The following is a 21,126-nucleotide window of genomic DNA, read 5'->3' as shown; positions in this document are numbered from 1 at the left end:
CTCAGCGGGCAGCAGAAGGCACTGGGGGCCCTGCTTCCTGGGCTCTGGGCCAGGAAAGGTGAGACTCCCTGAAGGGTCGTGGGAGTTGTCCTCTGCATGCCCAAGGCCCAGCTTCCACTACGGCCCAAAGGAGGAGCCACCTAAGCCCTCCCTGCCCAGGTTGGCAAGTTGGAAAGACCCGTCCAGCCCAGGCTCTATCACTAGTTGGTTGTGTGGCTTTGGGCAAGCACCCCCGCCTGCCCCACATCCCATCCTTGGTCTCAATATCCCTTTTAAAACTTGTAACCACCAACAAAAAAGCACAACTCAGTGCAGCAGTTAAGAACCCAGGCCCGGTGTCCGAGAGGCTGGACTCAACCCCATCCCAGACTATGAGCCTTTGGGCATGTTAGTCTCTCTGTGCCTCTGTTTCCCCAGCCATAATACGGAATCTCACTGTCTAAGGCACACCAGGCCAGCTGCTACTGCCCAGACATGCTCTACACCACCCCTTTGCCACACAATGCCCTTGGCAGCACATCCTACCTCCTGCTGATAATTCCTCTTTTGCTGCTTACCTCCCCCTCCACCAGGAAGCCTTCCCCCGTGGATTGCTTTCCTGAGGGTGAAGCCCTCGGGCACGTGTCCACCTTGTGTCATGACAAGTAGAACCGTCGGACACCCCCACAAGAACCGAGTGACCCCGTGGGCAGAGGCTGGCCCGCGCTTACCCCCAAGTCCTCAGTACCCCCTTGTCCGGGACATGGTCAGCCTCGGCCCAGTGGAATGGTTTGAAGGTTCCACCCTATCTCATTTGGCTTGAAGTCTAATCCTAGTTCTGGTCCCTGGCTGTGTGACCTTGGCAAGTCACTTCACCTCTCTCGGACTCATTTCCCTCATCTGTAAAATGGGAACAGTTGTCCCCAGGGCAGCTGTGAACATCACAGCAGGCGACATCTGTGAAGGGTCTGCCACACTCGAAATGAGAGTGTCCTCCGCCTTTCTCCCTCGCCTCCCCTCTTCTTTCCTGTCAGCCTCTGACTGCCCGCGGGGGAGAAGCTTCCAGTTCCTGACTAGCAGGCACACCCCGCCAGCCCTGCCCTGCGGATAACAATATCTCCCACTCAGGCTTTGGGCTTCGAAACTCTCAGCTTAATGCAAACCAGATGCTGGCCTTGCCTTTCCTGGCAGTGAATTTTCCATGGCCTGCTCCCACCCCCTTCCTGTTTTTGCTCCTCATTGATACCCTGCTCAATTCTCCCGTGCCCCCACCTTCCTCTGCGGGGCAACCTCTGGGCCCACCTGGAAACAATTAATGGAAAACAGGAAGTATGAAAAGGGGAGAGGGCCCCCCCATCACCCCAACATGGCAGGAGGGGAAGGAGCTCAGCCCGGCTGACAACAGGGTGTATGAGAGCGAGCTCCACCCCCCACCCCCCCCACCCCCCCCCCGCCAAGCACCAGCCTTCCCTCGGGGAGGAAACTGAGTCAGAGTTGCTCTGGGGACTGTACAGAAAAAAATTGCTACTCTCTGGACATTTAGGCAGAGCTGGGGTTTCATGGGGAGCTATAAGGGTCTTCTGTCCTTGGCTGTGACTTAGAAAAATCAGAGCCAGAAGAGGCCCAAGTCCCTCCTGCTGCAGAGGAAGAAACTGAGCCTTGGAAGCTCGTCCAGGGTCACCAGTGAGTCACAGCCAAGAGGCAGCCAGGCCTGGGACTGCTTGCCAGTAACCGCGGCTCCCCGAAGTCACTTCCGGGGCTTGCTGTCCCGGCGGCATTCCCACTGCCCATCCCCCACAGCACGGCCGCGGGGCACTGGGCGCCGTCAGTCACGAGGATGCTCACAAGGCCACCCGCAGCACCTGGCCAGGCCGACCTGGATCTTCCCCCGTGGGGCGGGCCCTGGGAAGGGAGGCCTGGGGCAAGCCCAGGAGTGTGGCTGTTGTGCGCTCTTCCTTTATCCTCAGCCCCCTGAACCCCCTCAGGGCATCCTTGTGGGGACGCCCCCATCCCCGTGAAAACAACAGCGCAAGGGCTCCCTGAGAAGGGAGGCCGCCCCTCCCTCCGCCAGCTGTGCCGAGTGTTTGGACAACTGGGTGGAATGTTTTGCAGCTACAGTCCTCCCTGGATCCCTGAGCTCGGATTTCAAGAGGGGCGGGGCAAGGACGCTGGCTCCAGGGAGAGGGAAAAGAGGCTTGAGAGGTCAAATATGAGTCTGGAGCCCATGTTCCCCCCCCCGCCCCGCCCCAATGCCCCCCTGCCCCCCACAACTCCCTGCCCAGGGCCTGAGGAAGACCACTGGCCGCCCAGCCCCGGGGTGGTGGGGAGCGGGAATCCGGCTCGGGCCCCTGGGAGGACAGGACAGAGGGTGGAGGCAGCCAGATGGCGTCAGAGATTTGGTGGGGCCACCCTGGTGAAGTCAGGCCCTGGAGACAGTCTGGGCTCGGGGAGGGGCGGGGCCCAGGACTGCACTCTGAGAACATTAAGATTGCTAGCTAAGATTCCACAGCGGAGATCCGTCCATCTACCACCATCTCCATTTTACAGATAGAACAACTGGGGTCCAGAGGGAGTGGGAGAGCACCCCAGGTGACACAGCATGCTGGCTGTAGAGCTGGGCTAGAACCCAGGGCTCCAGATCCTAAGCTCGTTCTTCTCATTATTCAGGCTGATCACGCGCCCCAGCCAGTGAATCATCATCCTTGCTCTTCCTCAGAAGACATAGACAAAATAACCTATGTAGGTGGGGTACTCCGGCTTCACAAAGAGAATGCCAGACACTAAGCTCGCTGCCAGCCTCTAAGAGCGCTAACCCACTTGTGGACAAGGGTTCCGGAAGCCCCGATAGCCAGGATTTCTGCACCGTCTCTGAGTCTGGGGCCAGAGCTCACCCAGATTCCCCCACACAGCTGCTCAGGTCTCCCAGAGCCCCTTGAATAAGGCTGAGTAGACACACACGTTCTACACCCAACTGTATGGAAGACAGTTTGAGCCTCAGTTTACCCACCTTAAAATTGAGAGGATTGTCTTTGCCCTACTTGACTCACCACCATATTGTGGGGGCTGAAGGCAAGGAATGGAAGGTTCCAGTGGACACCTTCGGAGACTTACATATTCATTTCCTAGCAATAAAACCATTGGAGCTCACTTATGAAGAAAGGAGGGGGGTGGGATTCCTTTGAGCCCAAATGGGTGTAGGAGTCCCATCAAGGTGCCTGGGGGCCTGGATTCCTTGAGGTGGAACCTGTTTGGCCACTCCCCCTCCTGAGGAGGAAAGTTCAGAAACCTAAGGGAATTTGAGAACCAGCCAAACCTTCAGAGGCAAATATGACTAGAGGGCGGTGGGTGTGCCCTCACCCCACAGCTGGTGACTCCCTTCCAAAATGGCAGGGTGAGATGGGGACTGTGCTGGGATTTTTTTTTTTTTTTAATTTTTATGTATTTATTTTTAGTAACCTTTACACCCATCATGGGGCTCAAACTCACAAACCAAGAGTCACATGCTCCTCTCACTGAGCCAGCCAGGTGCCCCTGTGCTAGGATCTCTACATTTGATTGATTTAGTTCACCCTCAAACCACCCAGTGTGGTCCTTCCTTGCTTTCTGTTCCCATTTTAATGATGAAAGAATGGAGACTAAGAAAAAGTGAAAGGATTTGGCAACTGGGAACAAGTTGAAGGAATTAGGATTTTAATCCACATTGTCTGACTCCAAAAGCTCATGTTATTATCCCTTCACCACTCACCCTCTCAAAGGGTAAGGTGAGGCTTTTTGAGAAAAGAGGGCTTGAGGACTAAGCAGGACTTAAATATACAGAATGGAGGATGGGCATTCTATGCCAAGGGACACCAGGACCAAAGCCTTGGAGGTGGGAAAGAGCAGAAGCACAGAGAGAAGCAAACTCTTCACTTTGGCTGGAGCTGAAGCTGATTTGGGGGACACTAGAGAAAAGACTGGACAGGCAGGCTTGGGATGAATCATGACGAGCATTAGAGGCCAAGTTAAAGAGTTTGGACTTTATTCTGAAGGCTCCAAGGAGACAGTTAAACATTTTTGAGCAGGAGAGTGATGTGATCAGAGCCCTGCTATGGGAAGATTAAACTGACAGCAGTGTGCATAGAAAATAGAAATGAACCCTTATCAAATATCCAGAGAAGTAAAGGTTTTCTAAATTTAGACGCATTTGAAGAGACCTCAAAAGAAAAAAGATCAATAGATCTGTTTACATTAAAATTTAAAACTTCTCCATCTTCCTCCTTCCACCAAAAAATAACCAAAATTAAAAGGCAAATAGCCTAGGGAAAATATTCCCAGCAAATGGCAAAGTGTTGACCTCTTTTATATATAAAGAATTCATAAAAATCAATAAGAAAAAAACCCAGGAGCCCAATAAACATGTTCGTTCCCTCATTCATTCATTTATTCAAGCAACATGTAACGAGCACCTGTGCCAGGTGCTGAGAAGATATTTGTGGACAAGACATAATTTATTTTAAAAAATACTTAGAAATCTGAGAATAAAAGGGAATTTCATTAAACTGATACAGAGTATCCACCAAAACCTCACAGCAAATGTCATTCTTAATGGTGAAATGCTAGAAACATTATTTTAAAATCAGGAATGAGCTTCTATACTGTATTGGTGATTTTAGCTAGTGCAATAAGACTAGAAAAAGAATTTTAAGACATAGGGGCACCTGAGTGGCTCAGTTGGTTAAGTATCTGCCTTGGGCTGAGGTCATGATCTCAGGGTCCGGGGATTGATTCCCACATTGGGCTCCTTGCTGAGCAGGGAGTCTGCTTCTCCCTCTCCCTCTGTCCTTCTGTCTGCCTGTGCTCTCCCTCTCTGTCTCTCTCAAATAAATAAAATCTTTAAAAAAAAAAAAAGAAATTTAAGACCGATAAGGATTGGAAAAGAAAAACCAGAACTCGTTTTTCACAGATGATTGTCTACATTTCAAATCCAAAGGATTCTATAGAGAAATTATTATAATAAGAAGGCTTGGAAAAAATGTTGGCTATAATATCAATATAAAAATTATTTGCAGTTCTGTACAATGGTAAAAATTAGCAAAACAGAATTTATAAAAATACATTACTTATTATAGCAATGATGACAAGCACCTATAATAAAGCTAACAAAATATGTACAAGATTTATTATAGAGAAAGTTTTAACTTTGGATACAAATTAGAAAATTATAATCATAGTATGAATTATTATAATCTAAATTATTTTAATAACAAAAATATCAAAATGATACAAATTATAAAACTAGATCTTTCACAAAAATGTCCATTTTCTCCCATTTGATCTATGGATTCAATGCAATTGCAATCAAAATTCTAACAGGGATTTTCTTAAATATGACATGCTGATTTTAAAACTTATTTTAAAGAAGAGTAAAAATATCTAAGACATCCCTGAAAAAGAAGAATGAGGCAGTTGCTTAGCCCCCAGCTATCAGGACTTATAAAACTCTAGTAATGGGCACCTGCGTGGCTCAGTTGGTTAAGCGACTGCCTTCGGCTCAGGTCATGATCCTGGAGTCCCGGGATCGAGTCCCGCATCAGGCTCCCCGCTCAGCGGGCAGTCTGCTTCTCCCTCTGACCCTCCCCCCTCTCATGCTCTCTCATTCTCTCTCTCAAATAAATAAATAAATAAAATCTTTTTTAAAAAGTAAATAAATAAAAATAAAACTCTAGTAATAAGAACAGTATGATATTAGCTAAGGAATGAAGATATATAGACTGATGAAATCAAATAGAGAAAGGAGAAAAAGACCCACACTTATCTGGAGCTCTGATGTTCAGGTACAGTCTTGCTGATCAGTGGGGAAAGAAAGGGACCAATTAATATATTGCATAGGAGCAAACTGATCAGGCCTATGTGGATAAAATAATTGAAACCCTATCTCACACTATGCAGAAAAATTAATTCCAGATAGATTAACAATTTAAATACAGAAGGCAAAACTCTTAGAATAAATTGTAGAATATTTTTTTTACTTCAGAGAAAGGAAGGGTTTTTAAGTAATCTCTACACCCAACGTGGGGCTCAAACCCACAACCCCAAGATCAAGAGTCACATGCTCTACTGACTGAGTCAGACAGATGCCCTATGAAAGGAAGGATTAAAAAAAAAAAAAGACATTAAAAAAAGTGCTAGGGGCGCCTGGGTGGCTCAGTTGTTAAGCGTCTGCCTTTGGCTCAGGTCATGATCCCAGGGTCCTGGGATCGAGCCCCGCATCGGGCTCCCTGCTCAGCGGGAAGCCTGCTTCTCCCTCTCCCACTCCCCCTGCTTGTGTTCCGTCTCTCGCTGTGTCTCTCTCTGTCAAATAAATAAAATCTTTAAAAATAAATAAATAAATCAAATAGAGTGCTAACCATAAAAGAAAAGACTGATAAATCCTACTACATTAAAATTGAGAACTTCTTTTCATTAACTGACACCATAAAACCAAGTCAAAAGTTGAGCCATAACCAATGAAGTTTTAGTATCTAGAATATAAAAGGAACTCCTCCAAGTCAATAAAAATATATAAAATAATTAGAAAAATGGGCAAAAGACATGAACATGCATTTCACGATGGCCAGTAAGAGTATGAAAAGATGCTCAAACCTAATCACATTGGATGTCAGGGAAATTCAAATAAAATCACAATGAGACACCATCTTACATTTGCTAGGATTGGCAAAAGTTAAGAAATCTGATAATACCAAGTGATGAACAAAATGTGTATCCACAGGAACTGTAATGTTGATAGAAGTGTAAATCGGTAACCACTTTGGCAAACAATTTGGCATTACCTTGTAGAATTGAACATTTGCATATGCTATGACCAAGCAATTCCACTCCCAGGTCTGTGTGCTAGAGCAAATCTAGCATTTTTGCACCAGGAAACATGTACAATTCATAACAGCAATCCAAATGTCTAATGAGCAGGGACTGGATAAATGCATTGTGTTATTGTATTAGTTTCTTATAGAAAATGGTATCAAATTACCATAAACTAGGAGGTTTAAAATAACAGAAATTTATTTTCCCACCATTCTGGAAGCACAAGTCCAAAATGAGGACCTAAAGGAAGATGTCAGTTGGTCCATGTTCCCTCTGGAGGCTCTAGGGGAGAGTTTGTTGTCTCTTCTGGTGTCTGGTGGTAGCTGGTATTCCTTGGCTTGTAGCCATACCATTTCTCCATTATCTTCACATTGCCTTCTCCTCTAGCTCCCTCTTATAAGGACACTTGTGATTGCATTTAGCGCCCACCCTGAAAATTCTGGATAATCACTACCTGTCAAGATGCTTAAATTTTTTTTTAGAGCCACAAGTTCTCACATTTATTACTGAGGCATAGTCACAGAGAAAAATCATTTCCATGATAAGACAAGTCTATGGCCAGGTAGGAAGGATGTTTACAGAATGATAGAACAGATGATCTTCATGCAGCTTAAAATTAAATATGTGTGTCAATTAAGTGTGTCATCTCATGATGTGTGATGGCTTATAGACCCAGCTTGGTTCTTCTCCAGTGCCTCCTCTTGGAATTGTACCTGATTTTATTACCAGTTTTCATCCGAATCCACTGGGGAATGGGACAATTCTGCTTTTGTTTCTTGGCCATGAATCACTTGATTCTGAAAATCTTGTGAGAAGTCATGGTGAGAAGCAGTCAGCCATGCAGAGCAGGGTGGCGGCGAAAAAGAGCAAGGTGCTTAACTTAATCACATTTCCAAAGACCCTGTTTTTATATAAGGCAGGATTTACAGGATTTATATATGATCAGGGATTAGAATCGATATCTTGGGGGGGGAATTTTTTTTTTTCAGTTTTCTAGAGTCTGCCATCAGTCTGTCACACACACAAAATACATTCATCCCCTCCCAACATCTCCAAAAGTCTTAACCCATTGTAATATCAACTCAAGCCCAAAATCTCATCTAAATATAATCAGCTCAAAACCCCAAATCTCATCATCTAAACCAGGCTTGGTAAGACTCTGGATATGATCCATCCTGGGGAAAAAATTCCTCTCCATCTCTGGAACTATGAAATTAGTAACAAGTTATCTGTTCCCCAAATACAATGGTGGGATAGGCATAGTGTAATAGTTATAGACATTCCCACTCCAGAAGGGAGAAAATGGAAGAGAGAAAGGGGTCATGGTCCCAAGTAATTTTAAAACCCAGCAGGACAAATTCCTCTACTTTTCAAGGTCTGGGACTAATCCTCTGTCACCCAAGAGTTCCAGCCTCCGTATCTGTGGTTCTGACTTCCAGGTCCAAGGCTCTGCCCTCTGGGCCTGAGGCTATTCCCTTTTGTCATGCTTCCTTTTTCTCAACAGTGGGTACATGTTTGAAGTTGAGTCGTTTTATAAGCCTATTTCCTGCCTCTAGAATGGTGGGAGTCCAACAGCCTTCTTTCATTCCATTCTGTCTCTGTCCCTTTCCATTCAAGATGGCAGTGTTTCTGCTGGTATATATAACTCTGGAAAGCCTTGTGTGTCTCCCGTGTATGTCACAGAGACTGACATCATTAAACAAGAGAGTCCTCCACAGATCTTTCCTGGATAATTCTATCTCTATCACTGGCTTCTGCTGAGATGATTGAGTGGATCCATGAGTCACACACCTAATATCCTCAACACTAGCAAAAGGCTGTTCAACCACACCCGTGGACTTCTCTCCAGAGCACATTTTTTCTAACAGTAAATCGCCTAATTTTAGCATATTTCACAATGTGGATAGGCTGCAAATTTCCCCCATCATCATGTGTTGGTTCCTTTTGGTGTAACAGTTCTTTCCCCAGTATATCTTTTTCTTCTCCCATTTTACGATAATCAGCAAGAAGAAACCAGGGCACCTCTTTAACATTTTGCTAGGAAATGACCTCAGCTAATAGCCAAGTTCATCACATATAAGTGCTTCTATTGTGTTTCTCAAAATTCTTCCAGCATCTACCCATTACCCAATTCCAAAACCATCTCCACATTTTTAGGTGTTTGTTACAGCAGCACACCACTCTTGGTTCCAAAATTTGTGTTAGTTTGCTATGGTAACTGTAACAGATTACCACAATCTAGATGGCTTTAAGAACAGAAACTTACTTCATACCATACTGGATGCCAAAAGTCCAAAATTACTATCACTGTGCCCAAATCAAGATGTTGGTAGGTCTGGGGCGCCTGGGTGGCTCAGTCAGTTAGACATCTGCCTTCTGCTCAGGTCATGAGCTCAGGGACCTGGGATTGAGCCCCATGTTGTCAGGCTCCCTGCTCAGTGGGGAGTCTGCATCCCTCTACTTCTGCCCCCCCCCCCGCCTGCTCATGCTCTCTCTCTCTCAAATAAATAAATCTTAAAAAAAAAAAAGATGTTCATAGGTCCATGTTCCCTCTGGAGGCTCTAGGGGAGACTCTATTCCTTGCTTCTCTCAGCTTCGGGCAGCTCCTGGCATTCCTTAGCTTCACTCCAATTTCTGCTCCCATTGTCACATTGCCTTTTCCTCTTCTGTCCATGTCAAATCTCCTTCTTCCTTCCTCTTATATGGAGGCATGTGATTGAACTTGGGGCCCACCCTGATAATCCAGGATAATATCCACACACCACAAGATCCTTAACTTAATCACAGCTGCAAGCATCCTGTATTCACATAAGGTAACATCTACAGGTTTCCAGGATTGGGATCTGATATTTTGGGGGGCCATTTTTCATCCTATCATAGTTGTGTCCTTATGATGGAACATTAAACAGCAGCAGTAACAATGAATGAATATTTATATGTCACTTCCTTCTCTCCCTACTCCAATGTAAGCTCCATGAGGGCAGGGCCTTGTTTCACTCATTACTGTATACTCAGTCCCTGGAAGAGTGACCACCAGGTAATAAATATTTGCTGAATGAACTACTAAAATGGATATTTATATGACGAATAATATAGGTAAATACAACATTTTATGGTATAACATCAAGTGAAAAAATAGTATATAAATGTTTCATTTATTTATTTATTTTAAAGATTTTATTTATTCATTTGGCAGAGAGAGAGCAGGAGAGCACAAGCAGTGGGAGTGGCAGAGGGAGAGGGAGAAGCAGACCCCCGGCAAGTAGGGAGCCCGACGCAGGGCTCGACTCAAGCCCAGGACCCTGGGATCATGACCTGAGCCAAAGGCAGTTGCTTAGCCAACTGAGTCACCCAGGCGCCCCTATATAAATGTTTTAATATCAGATCATTGTGGGGGCACCTGGGTGGCTCATTCGGTTAAGCATCTAACTCTTGATCTCAGCTCAGGTCTTGATCTCAGGGTTGTGGGTTCAAGCCCCACATTGTGCTCCATGCTGGGTATAGAGCCTACTTTAAAAAATTTTTCAAGGGCGCCTGGGTGGCTCAGTTGGTTAAGCGACTGCCTTCGGCTCAGGTCATGATCGTGGAGTCCCGGGATCGAGTCCCACATTGGGCTCCCTGCTCGGCGAGGGGCCTGCTTCTCCCTCTAACCCTCCCCGCTCTCATGTACTCTCTCTCTCTTTCTCACTCTCTCAAAAATAAATAAATAAATCTTAAAAAAAATTTTTTAAATAAAAAATTTAAATATCAAATAATTTTTACATTAAAAATTCTATGCTAAAAAAAACTGGGGATATCAGTGAAAATGGAGTAGGGAATTCCAAGAGTCTATCTCATCACAAAGGCAGCTAATGAACTGGCAAAACTGTCAGAATCAGCTATATCAGAACTCTGGAAACAACTCAAAGTTTACATCAACCAGGTGAACACTCAATCAAGAAATGAACCACTGGGGGGCGCCTGGGTGGCTCAGTTGGTTGAGCGACTGCCTTCGGCTCGGGTCATGATCCTGGAGTCCCGGAATCGAGTACGCATCGGGCTCCCTGCTCAGCGGTGAGTCTGCTTCTCCCTCGGGCCCTCCTCCTCTCGTGCTCTCTCTCTATCTCATTCTCTCTCAAAAATAAATAAAATCTTTAAAAAAAAAGAAAAGAAATGAACCACTGGGGGTGCTTGGGGGTGCTTGGGTGGCTCAGTCGTTAAGCGTCTGCCTTCAGCTCAGGTCATGATCCCAGGGTCCTGGGATCGAGCCTGGCATCAGGCTCCCTGCTCAGTGGGAAGCCTGCTTCTCCCTCTCCCACTCCCCCTGCTTGTGTTCCCTCTCTTGCTGTGTCTCTCTCTGTCAAATAAATAAACTCTTAAAAAAAAAAAAAAAGAAAGGAACCACTGAATCTCAGTAAGAAAACTTCATGATAATTTCACTTATCTTGGCCATCCCTCACTGTCCAGCTCTGTGGCAGCCTTGAAGACAATGTTCTTGGTAAAAGTTCCTAGTATTGGAGGGTGCAGAACAGCCTGCTACTGAACACATTGTGGCTGTTTGTTTTGACCTGTTTGGTGGCTCTCTGAATGTCTGGCTCAATGAGCTTGCCTTTATTTTGCCTAATTCAGAACTCTCCCAAGGCTGAGGTGGCTACCTGTGGGGCATTTGTTGAAAATATATAAAGGCAATTATATTAGCTGCTGCCATCTGGAACAAGGGATCACATTTGGAGAAAACAACAAATTGAATAAAAAAGCTTAGGAAGAAAAGCTGGGGGATGAAATAGTTTAGGAAACAAGGACTTTTGAAAAGTTCCTACATATTCCTGGGAATAGAGGTCTACCTGCATGCCCAGGGCTAGATACATGCTCAGAAAAGATCCGAGAAGGCTCTAAGATCTTACCTCTAGCTGATCACCAGGCTCTGTGCAAGCAGAAAATGAGGGCTAAAGCAGAGTTGTAAATTGCATGACTGAGTGTTGAAGGAATTTCCCAACACACATACAGAGCTCATCTGCAAAGACTGGGAGGTTTTTGTTGTTGCTGTTCTAGGCTTTTAAGGAAATCTCTGTCAAAGGACTAGCTGACCACCAAGCTAATGAAACCGAGACTTCAGTGGCCACAGACTACAAAAAATAGACTTTACAAAATTAGTTCCAGAAAGGTCACTAAACTAACAATTTCTACTACAAGCAGCAACAAGTCCAAGCATGGTAGGAAATCCTATTTCTGGAGTTGTTGTATTATAATACTCAAAATGTCCAGTTTAGAAAAAAAATTATGATGCATACAAAGGGAGCCTATACATGGGGAAAAAAACTGTCCTTGAGGAAGCACAGATATTGGATATAGTAGACAAGACTTTAAATCAACTATTTAAAATATACTCAAAGACCTAAAGGAAACCATGCACAAAGTACTAAAGGAAAACATGATAATCATATCCCACCAGACAGAAACTGTCAGTTAGGAGACAGAAGCTATAACACAGAAACAGAAATTCTGGATTTGAAGAGAATTATTGAAATGAAAAATTCACTAGAAGAGTTCAACAGCAGACTTGAGCAGGTAGAAGAAAGAATCAGCATACTGAAGATAAGTCAATTCAGATTCCCCAGTCTGTGGAGCAGAGAGATAAAAAGGATAAAGAAAAATAAACATAACCTAAGAGATTTATAAGACACCATCATGCATACTAACATGTATAGTGGAAGTCCCAGAAGGAGAGGTGGGAGAGAAATAAGAATATTTGAAGATACAATGGCTGAAAACTTCTAAATTTGATGTAAGACATACTCTACACATCCAGGAAGCTTAATTAGCTTCAAGTAAGATAAACTCAAAGAGATCCATACCAAAACATAATCAAACTGCAGAATGCTATAAACAAAAAGAGAATCCTTAAAGCAGGAAGAGAAAAGTGACTAATCATGTACAAGAGAACCTCAATAAGATTAACAGCTGATTTCTCATCAGAAACCTTGGAGGCCAGAAGGCAGTGGGATAATATATTGGAAGTTTGGAAAGGAAAAAAAAAAGGAACCAGGATTTGTATATCTGGCAAAACTATCCTTCAGGAATGAAGGAGAAATCAAGACATTTCCAGATTAGCAATAACTGAGTTTGTTCCTAGTAGACCTTCCTTACCAGAAATGTTAAATAGAGTGCTTTAGGCTGATATGAAAGACATTTAGATAGTAACTCAAATCCACATGAAAAAATGAACACTGATAACATGGATACACGTAAATTTAAAAGTCAGTAATGATGTATTTTTAGAACATAATTCTTCTTTTTTTCTTATATGATTTAAAGGACAACTACAATAATTATAAATCTATACTGATAGAAACCTAATGTATAAAGATGTAATTTATGATGCTAACAACATAAAGGGCAGGGAATGGAGCTGTAGAAGAGCAAAGTTTTTGTATACTATTGAAACTAAATTGATATTAATTTGAACTAGATTGTTATAAATTAAGATGTTAATTGTAATCTCCAGGACAACAACTAAGAAAATAAAAAAGAAGGGAATCAAAATGTACGTTAGAAAACACCTAACACAAAAGAAGGAGAAATTGAGAAACAACAATAACAAGAGATACAAGACATATAGCAAACAAATAAAGGGGCAGAAGTAAGTTCTTATTAGTAATTGCAGTTAAATATAAATAGATTAAATTCCCTAATTAAAAGACAGAGATTGATAGAATGGATTAAAAAGGATACATGATGCAACTATATGCTGTCTACATGAGTCTTTCTTTTGGCTCAAAAACTCAAATAGGTTAAAAGTGAAGGGATGGAAAAGATAATCCATGCCAAAAATTAACAAAAAAGAGAAATCAAGTGGCCATACTAATATTTAAAAAATAGACTTTAAGGCAAAAATTATTTAAAAAGACAAAGAGAGACATTATATAATGATAAATGGCTCAATTCATCAAGAAGATATAACAATAATAGACATATATTGAAGGGAGAAACAAACAGTTCAACAATAATAAGGACTTCGATACTTCACTTTCAATAATGGATAGAACTACTACACAAAAGATAAACAAAGAAATAGAAGCATTGAACAACACTATAAACCAACTAGACCTAACTCCACTCAACCACAGCAGAATACACATTCTTCTCAAGTGAGCATGGAATATTCCCCAGGATAGACCATGTTTATACCACAAAACAAGTCTCAATACATTTAAAAATACAGAATGCATATGAAGTATCTTCTCTGACCACAATGACACGAAACTAGAAATTAATAAAAGAAGGAAAACTGAAAATTCTGCTATTATACGTGAAAACTGAACAACACACTTTTAAGTGCCCCATGGATTAAAAAGAAATCACAGGGGAAATTAGATGAGATGAATGAAAATAGAAACTGAGCATACCCAAACTTACAGAATGCAATAAAAGCGGTTACCAGAGGAAAATTTATAGCTGTAAACACCTATATTAAACAGGAAAAGGATCTCAAATCAATAACTAAACTTTCAACTTTTTTTAATGGGCCCAAAGAAGATTATTGAATCATGTAACTGATTGCCCAGAAGCAGGACTTGCTGTAAACATGGATTGTTTCAGGGGCTCGAGTACTGTCCTCAAGATCCAGTGTCTCTCTTGTCCTCTTCCTGGCTTGACTGTATTCTCAGACTGGTGCTTCCTTTTGGTAGCAAGATGGTTACAGTCTCCAACCTCATACGGTCACTCAAGACCAGCCCTAAACTTCAACTTTAAGGAACTTAGGAAAAGAAGAACAAACTAAACTGAAAGTGAACAGAAGGAAGGAAATAATAAAGATGAGAGTGGAAATAAATGAAATACAGAATTGAAAAACAACAAAGAGGGATGCCTGGGTGGCTCAGTTGGTTAAGTAAGTGTCTGCCTGTGGCTTGGGTCATAATCTCAGGGTCCTGGGATGGAGTCCCACGTCGGGCTCCTTGCTCAGCGAGAAGCCTGCTTCTCCTTCTGCCTGCCACTCCCCCTGCTTGTGCTCTCTCCAATAAATAAATAAAATTTAAAAAAAGAAAAACAACAAAGAGAATCAATGAAAACAAAAGTTGCTTCTTTGAAAAGAGTAACAAAATTGATGTATTTTTAGTTAGAATGACAAAAAAAAGAGAGAGATAAAAGACTCAAATTACTAAAATCAGGATGAAAGTAAGGACATTACTATCAACCTTATAGATACAAAAAGGATTACAAGAGAATATGATGAGTAATTGTAGATCAACAAACCAGATAACCTAGATGAAAAGAAAATTTCCTAGAAACACACAAACTACCAAGACTGACCCAAGAAGAAACAGAAACTTGACTAGACCCATAACAAGAGATTAAATAAGTACAAAATTTCCAATAAAGAAAAGGCTAGGACCAGATTGTTTCACTGGTAAATTCTCTCAAACATTTAAAGAAGAATTAATACTAATCTTTCTCAAACTCTTCCAAAAAATAGAGTGTGCTTCCTAATTCATTCCATGATGCCAGGATTACCTTGATATTAAAGCCAGACAAAGATAGCATAAGGAAAGAAATCTATAGACCAATATTCCTTAAATATAGATGCAAAAATTCTCAACAGATTATTGAGAAATTTGAATCCAGCAACATATTAAAATGATCATACTGCATGGGCAAGTGGGATTTATCCCAAGAATGCAAAGGTGGTTCAACACATGAAAATTAACCAATGTAGGGGCGCCTGGGTGGCTCAGTCGTTAGGCGTCTGCCTTCGGCTCAGGTCATGATCCCAGGGTCCTGGGATCGAGCCCCGCATCGGGCTCCCTGCTCCACGGGAAGCCTGTTTCTCCTTCTCCCACTCCTCCTGCTTGTGTTCCCTCTCTTGCTGTGTCTCTGTCAAATAAATAAATAAAATCTTTAAAAAAAAAAAAAAAGAAAATTAACCAATGTAATATACAATATTAATGGAATGGAGGAAGGTAACCATGTGACCATCTCAACTGATGCAGAAAAATAATTTTATAAAACCCAACACCCTTACTGATGAAGCTTGAAAATATTATGCTAAGTGAAATAAGCCAGTCACAAAAAGACAAATACTGTATGATTCCACTTACATGAGATACTTAGAGTAGCCAAAACCATACAGACAAAAAAGTAGAATGGTGGTTACCAGGGACTGTATATAGAGTTTCAGTTTTACAAGATGAAAGGATTATGGGGATAGAAGGTGGTGATGGTTGTAAACATCATGAATACATTTAATACCATTGAACTGTATGCTTAGAAATGGTTAAAATGGTAAACTTTATGTTATGTATATTTTACTACAATAAAAAAAGTTGGGGATAAAAAACCCACTGAACACCCTTGCATGATAAAAACACTCATAAAAGTAGGAATAGAAGGGAACTTCCTTAGTCTCATAAAGGAGATCTGTGAAAATCCACAGCTGGGGCGCCTGGGTGGCTCAGTCAGTTAAGTGTCTGCCTTCAGCTCAGGTCATGATCCCAGGGCCCTGGGATCGAACCCCATGTCAGGCCCCTGCTCAATGGGGAGCCTGCTTCTCTCTCTCCTTCTGCCCTTTCCCCACTTGTGCTCTCTCTCACTCACTCTCTCTCAAATAAAAATAAATAAAATCTTCAAAAAAAGAAAAAGAAAATCCACAGTTAATATCATACTCAATGGTGAAAGACTGAAAGCTTTCCTCCTAAGATCAGAAACAATATAAGGCTGTCTGGTCTTGCCACTTTTATTCAACATTTTACTGGAAGTTTTAACCATGGCAAGAAAGTAAGTAAAAGTCATCCAAATTGGAAGGGAAGTAGTAAAACTATCTCTATTTGTAGTTGGTGTAATCTAATATATAGAAAATCCTAAAGAACCCACACAGAAACCATCATAGTTAATAAATGAATTCAGCAAATTTGCAGAATATAAGATCAATAAGCAAATGAAATGCAATAAGCAAAATCAGTTGTATTTCTATACACTAGAAGTGAATTATCTGAAAATGAAATTTAGAAAAACAATTTCATTTACATTACCAAAAATAACAAAATGTTTAGGAATAAACTTAACAAAGGGGTATAAGACTTGTACACTGCAAACTACAAAACATTGTTGAAAGAAATTTAAACAGACCTAAGTAAATGAAAAGACATCCTATGTTCATGGATTGTAAAGAAACAATATTGTAAAGAAAGCAAAGTAATCTATAGATTCAATGCAATCTCCAACAAAATTCCAACTATCTTTTTTGCAGAAATGAGCAAGTTGATCCTCAAATTCATATGGAATTGTAAGGGACCATACATAGCCAAAACAATCTTGAAAGGGAAGAACAAAATTGGAGAACACTTCCCGATTTCAAAACTTGTAAAAAGCTACACAACCCAAATAGTGTGGTACTGGCATAAGGATAGACATATAGATTAATGGAATAAAATTGAGAGTCCAGAAATAAACCCACACATCTATTGTCAATTGATTTTCAATAATAGTGCCAAGACCACTCAATGGGGAAAGAATGATCTTTTCAAATAATAGTGCTTGGAAAACTAGGTATCTGAGTGCAAAAGAATGAAGTTGGACCTTTACCTCACACCACATACAAAAATTATCTCAAAATAGGTCAAAGACCTACATGTAAAACCTGGAGCTAGAAAACTTAACAGTAAATCTTTATGACCTTGGATTTGGTAATGATTTCTCAGATATGACGTTAAAGAACAAACAACAAAAGAAAAAAACTGGGCGCTTGGGTGGCTCAGTTGGTTAAGCAACTGCCTTCGGCTCAGGTCATGATCCTGGGGTCCTGGGATCGAGTCCCACATCGGGCTCCCGGCTCAGCGGGGACCCTGCTTCTCCCTCTGACCCTCTCCCCTCTCATGCTGTTTCTCTCTCTCTCTCTCTCAAATAAATAAATAAAATCTTTTTAAAAAAGAGAAAAAATAAACTGAACTTCATCAAAATAAAAAAACACTTCTGTGTATCAAAGGACATTCTGAAGAAGGTAAAAAGATGACCCAAAGAATGAGGAAAAAATATTTGTAAATCATATATTTCTTATAAATCTAATGTCCAGAATATACAAAGAACTCTTAAAACTCAACAATAAGAATATATGGGTGAAGGATAACGGGCAAAGGACTTGAATAGACATTTCTCCAATGAAGACAAGCAGAAACCAACAGGCACACGAGAGGTTCAACATTATTTGTCATTAGGGAAATGCAAATCAAAACCACAATGTGATACCACTGCACATCGGGTGGCTTTTTGCGGGGTGGGGGTATAACAAGCACTGGCAAGGAGGTGGAGAAACTGGAATCCCTCGTGCAGTGCTGGTGGGAGTATAAAATTGTACAACCACTGTGGAAAACAGGTAGTTCCTCACAAAGTTAACCACAGAATGACCCTATGACCCAGCAACCCCACTCCTAGGTATATACCTGAAAGAATTGAAGACACGTTTACAGATAACCTTGCCCAGATATATACATAGCAGATAAAAAAAAAAAAAAAGGGAACAATCCAGATGTCCATCACCTGGGGAATGAATAAACAAACTGTGGTCTATCCATACAATGGAATATTATTCAACCCAGAAAGGAAAGAAGCACTGTCGCTCTGCTACAACGTGGATGACCCTTGAAAACATGACGATTCCTAGTGAAAGAAGCCAGACATAAAAGGACAAGTAGCGTATGATTCCATTTCTACGAAGTGTCAAGAAAGGGCAAATCCACAGAGATAGAAGAAGCAGACTGACGGTGACCAGGGCTGGGAGAAAAGCGTGAACGGGGAGCGACTGTGTGATGGGTACTGAGTTTCCATTTGGGTGACAAGAATGTACTAGAATGAGTGGTGATAGTTGAATGAAGTTAAAGTCACTGAACTGTACACTCACAACGGTTAAAAGGGTGAGTTTTATGGTATGTGACTGTTGCCTCAATATTTTAAAAAAAGAAAGGAAGGAAATACATTTGAATGATAACCTCTGGTGATGCTGTTATTTCACTGCTGTTATTTTCCTGTCTACAAAGCACTGAAATCTCTCTTGTCACTGTGTGAAGCAAGCCTCTCAAAACTGTGTGTGCACACAGATCTCCTGGGGATCTTGTGCAGATGCGGATTCTGACTGAGCGAGGCAGGGTGGGGCCCGAGAGGCTGCATTGCCTGCAAGCCTCCCCAGACCTCCCTTTGAGCAGCCAGGCTCTAAAAGTCAGCAGCAGCCCAAGGGGGTGGACAGATGGAGCAGTTCACCAAATCTGCGAGGCCGACCCCGAAAAGACTCTTGCTTCTGGATGCCCTCCCCCAGGGGCCTTCGTAGTGTAGGACAGACTTACCCTAAAACAAGTATTTATTATCTGAAGTTCAGATTTCCCTGACTGCCCCCTATTTTTATTTGCTAACTCTGAAACCCCAGCCTGGGGTGGAGAAGGGTTGGAGCTGTGGTTGTCCAGGCGACCTGTGCCCAAGGGGCTCAAAGCCACTAAGGGCAGCTGGCTTGGTGGTCCTGTGGACTAAGGGAGAGTCACCAACACGGCTCACTCCACAGCTGGCCTGCGCTGGGGCCAGCCTCGCCCACTGCCCTTGGGTCTGTTCCGCTCACCTGGCCACCTCCTGGCAAAGAGACTCTCAGAGCTGGCGACCTGGTCCAACCGCACACGGAGTAGAAGAATCCCCTCCAGGACATCGCTGCCGGGCAGCCCTCCCAGCTGACCAACCCATGGTCAGGAACTAAGGGCCAGGGGGCAGTGTGCACAGTCGCGACTGCAAGGAATTTGCACCAGGCAGACTGAGATTTGAGTGGAGGCTTGGGCGAGTTATTTACCTTCTCTCTGGGCCTTGACACCTACCTGTAAAGGTAGATAACACCTTCTATTCCCCAGTTCTGATGACGAGATGAAATCCTATCTAAAAAGCGCTCAGGGGCGCCTGGGTGGCTCAGTTGGTTAAGCGACTGCCTTCGGCTCAGGTCATGATCCTGGAGTCCCGGGATCGAGTCCCACATCAGGCTCCCTGCTGATCAGGGAGTCTGCTTCTCCCTCTGAACCTCTTCCCTCTCATGCTCTCTATCTCTCATTCTCTCTCTCTCTCAAATAAATAAATAAAATCTTAAAAAAAAAAGGCGCTCAGAGCCTGGCACCCATAAATGCTCAAGATATTGGGGAAACCATTGTTTCTTCTCTTTCCCTCCCATGATGCCCAGCACGGTGCTGAGCACAGCAGGCATCGCTTCTCGGCCTTTTGGCTAAGATCAAGTGTGAGCACAGCAGGCATCAACACGTGTTTGTGGGGTTGAACAGCAGGAACATTCTGGAACAGTGAAGAGTCATATGCTCTGACCGAGACAGGGGACCTACGTACACCTTCCAGCTCTGACCCTCATTCTTTGTGACTTGAGGTTAAGTCCATTTCTTTCTCTATGCCCCGGTATCTTTGTCTGCAAGATGAGCAGTGGGGTGAGCAACCATCTGCATAGTCTCTCACAGTGTGTCAAGCTGCTAAGCTACCCATTCCACAGATGAGGAAGCCCGAGGCTACTGACTTGTAGTAAAGGCATGACAGCACCTAGGCCTTCTTACACCCGGTGCAGTTCTCCAGGAGAAGCCTGGCCTGTGATGCTCCTCCTCCTCCTCAACTGCCCATTAGCCCCAGTTCTGAGCTGGAAGCGGAGGGGGATTGTGGATGGGGTCTGTGCCTCACCTGGCTGGCCTCAGTGGGGCGGAGTCCATGGGGACAGGGCAGCTCGGAGATCCCAGTGTTCTCCCCAAGGCTGTGGTGAATCCTCTTGCCTTTTGTCTCTGGTTGGGCCGGTTCTGGACTATTCCATGCTATTCCGTTGTCACTGGCAGGACAGGGCTCGGTGAAGCTGGACCCAGTGTGTCCCAGCCCCTCCCAGTCCCTGTTATCTTTCTGCAGGAGCCAGAGCTTATGTGTTCATCTCTTGGGATGTTGAGTCTACCCAGCCTTTTAGGGATCAGGGCTGCCGGCCCCAGTAGAGAGGTGCTGTTGTCTGTGCTGCTTCCAGGCCCCAGGCTGGCGGTGACCCTCCCCTCCCTTGGCCAGATATCCCAAGCCTCCTCCTTTTCTCTCTTGGCTTCTGCCTTGTTCTTTCTGTGATTGGCCCAAGAGGGGGGTGAGGGCTGGCAGGTACCCTACATAGAGGCTGGAGGCAGCATCCAGGGCTGGTTGGCCCACCCGAGGGCCCCCTGCCCACTGCCCCCAGCCAAGCTGGGTCCTCTTCTTCCTGCCCAGCTGAGGCAGGGCCTGGAAGGGCACAGTGGCAGGTCCTCTGTGATGCTCCTGTTGCCATGGTGATCCCAGATGAGAAGGCCGTCG

At 43.4% G+C, this 21,126-nt stretch overlaps 1 protein-coding gene across 8 annotated transcripts in view; it reads right to left on the bottom strand.

Moving 5' to 3' along the window:
* RAB3IL1 (RAB3A interacting protein like 1) overlaps positions 1 to 21,061 on the bottom strand; it is a 42,885-nt gene extending 21,824 nt beyond the window's left edge. For 4 of the 8 annotated variants that reach the window (XM_073883615.1, XM_073883620.1, XM_073883617.1 and 1 more), the window contains exons 1-2: positions 20,491 to 21,061; positions 19,641 to 19,803 (exon numbers count right to left, since the gene is read on the bottom strand). In XM_073883615.1, coding sequence (XP_073739716.1) covers positions 19,641 to 19,795 — 155 coding nt within the window. In that variant the 5' untranslated portion in view covers positions 19,796 to 19,803; positions 20,491 to 21,061. Of the gene's footprint in view, positions 1 to 19,640; positions 19,807 to 20,490 lie in introns of all 8 variants that reach the window. The other 4 variants (XM_025879276.2, XM_025879279.2, XM_025879278.2 and 1 more) reach the window with 2 other exon arrangements.
* Between the last annotated feature and the right edge of the window lie 65 nt (positions 21,062 to 21,126).

Source organism: Callorhinus ursinus, unplaced genomic scaffold, assembly GCF_003265705.2.
Source record: "Callorhinus ursinus isolate GAN/ISIS: 27379988/994484 unplaced genomic scaffold, GSC_fseal_2.0 scaffold51, whole genome shotgun sequence".
Classification (NCBI taxonomy): domain Eukaryota; kingdom Metazoa; phylum Chordata; class Mammalia; order Carnivora; family Otariidae; genus Callorhinus; species Callorhinus ursinus.
This window is presented reverse-complemented; position numbering and strand designations above follow the sequence as displayed.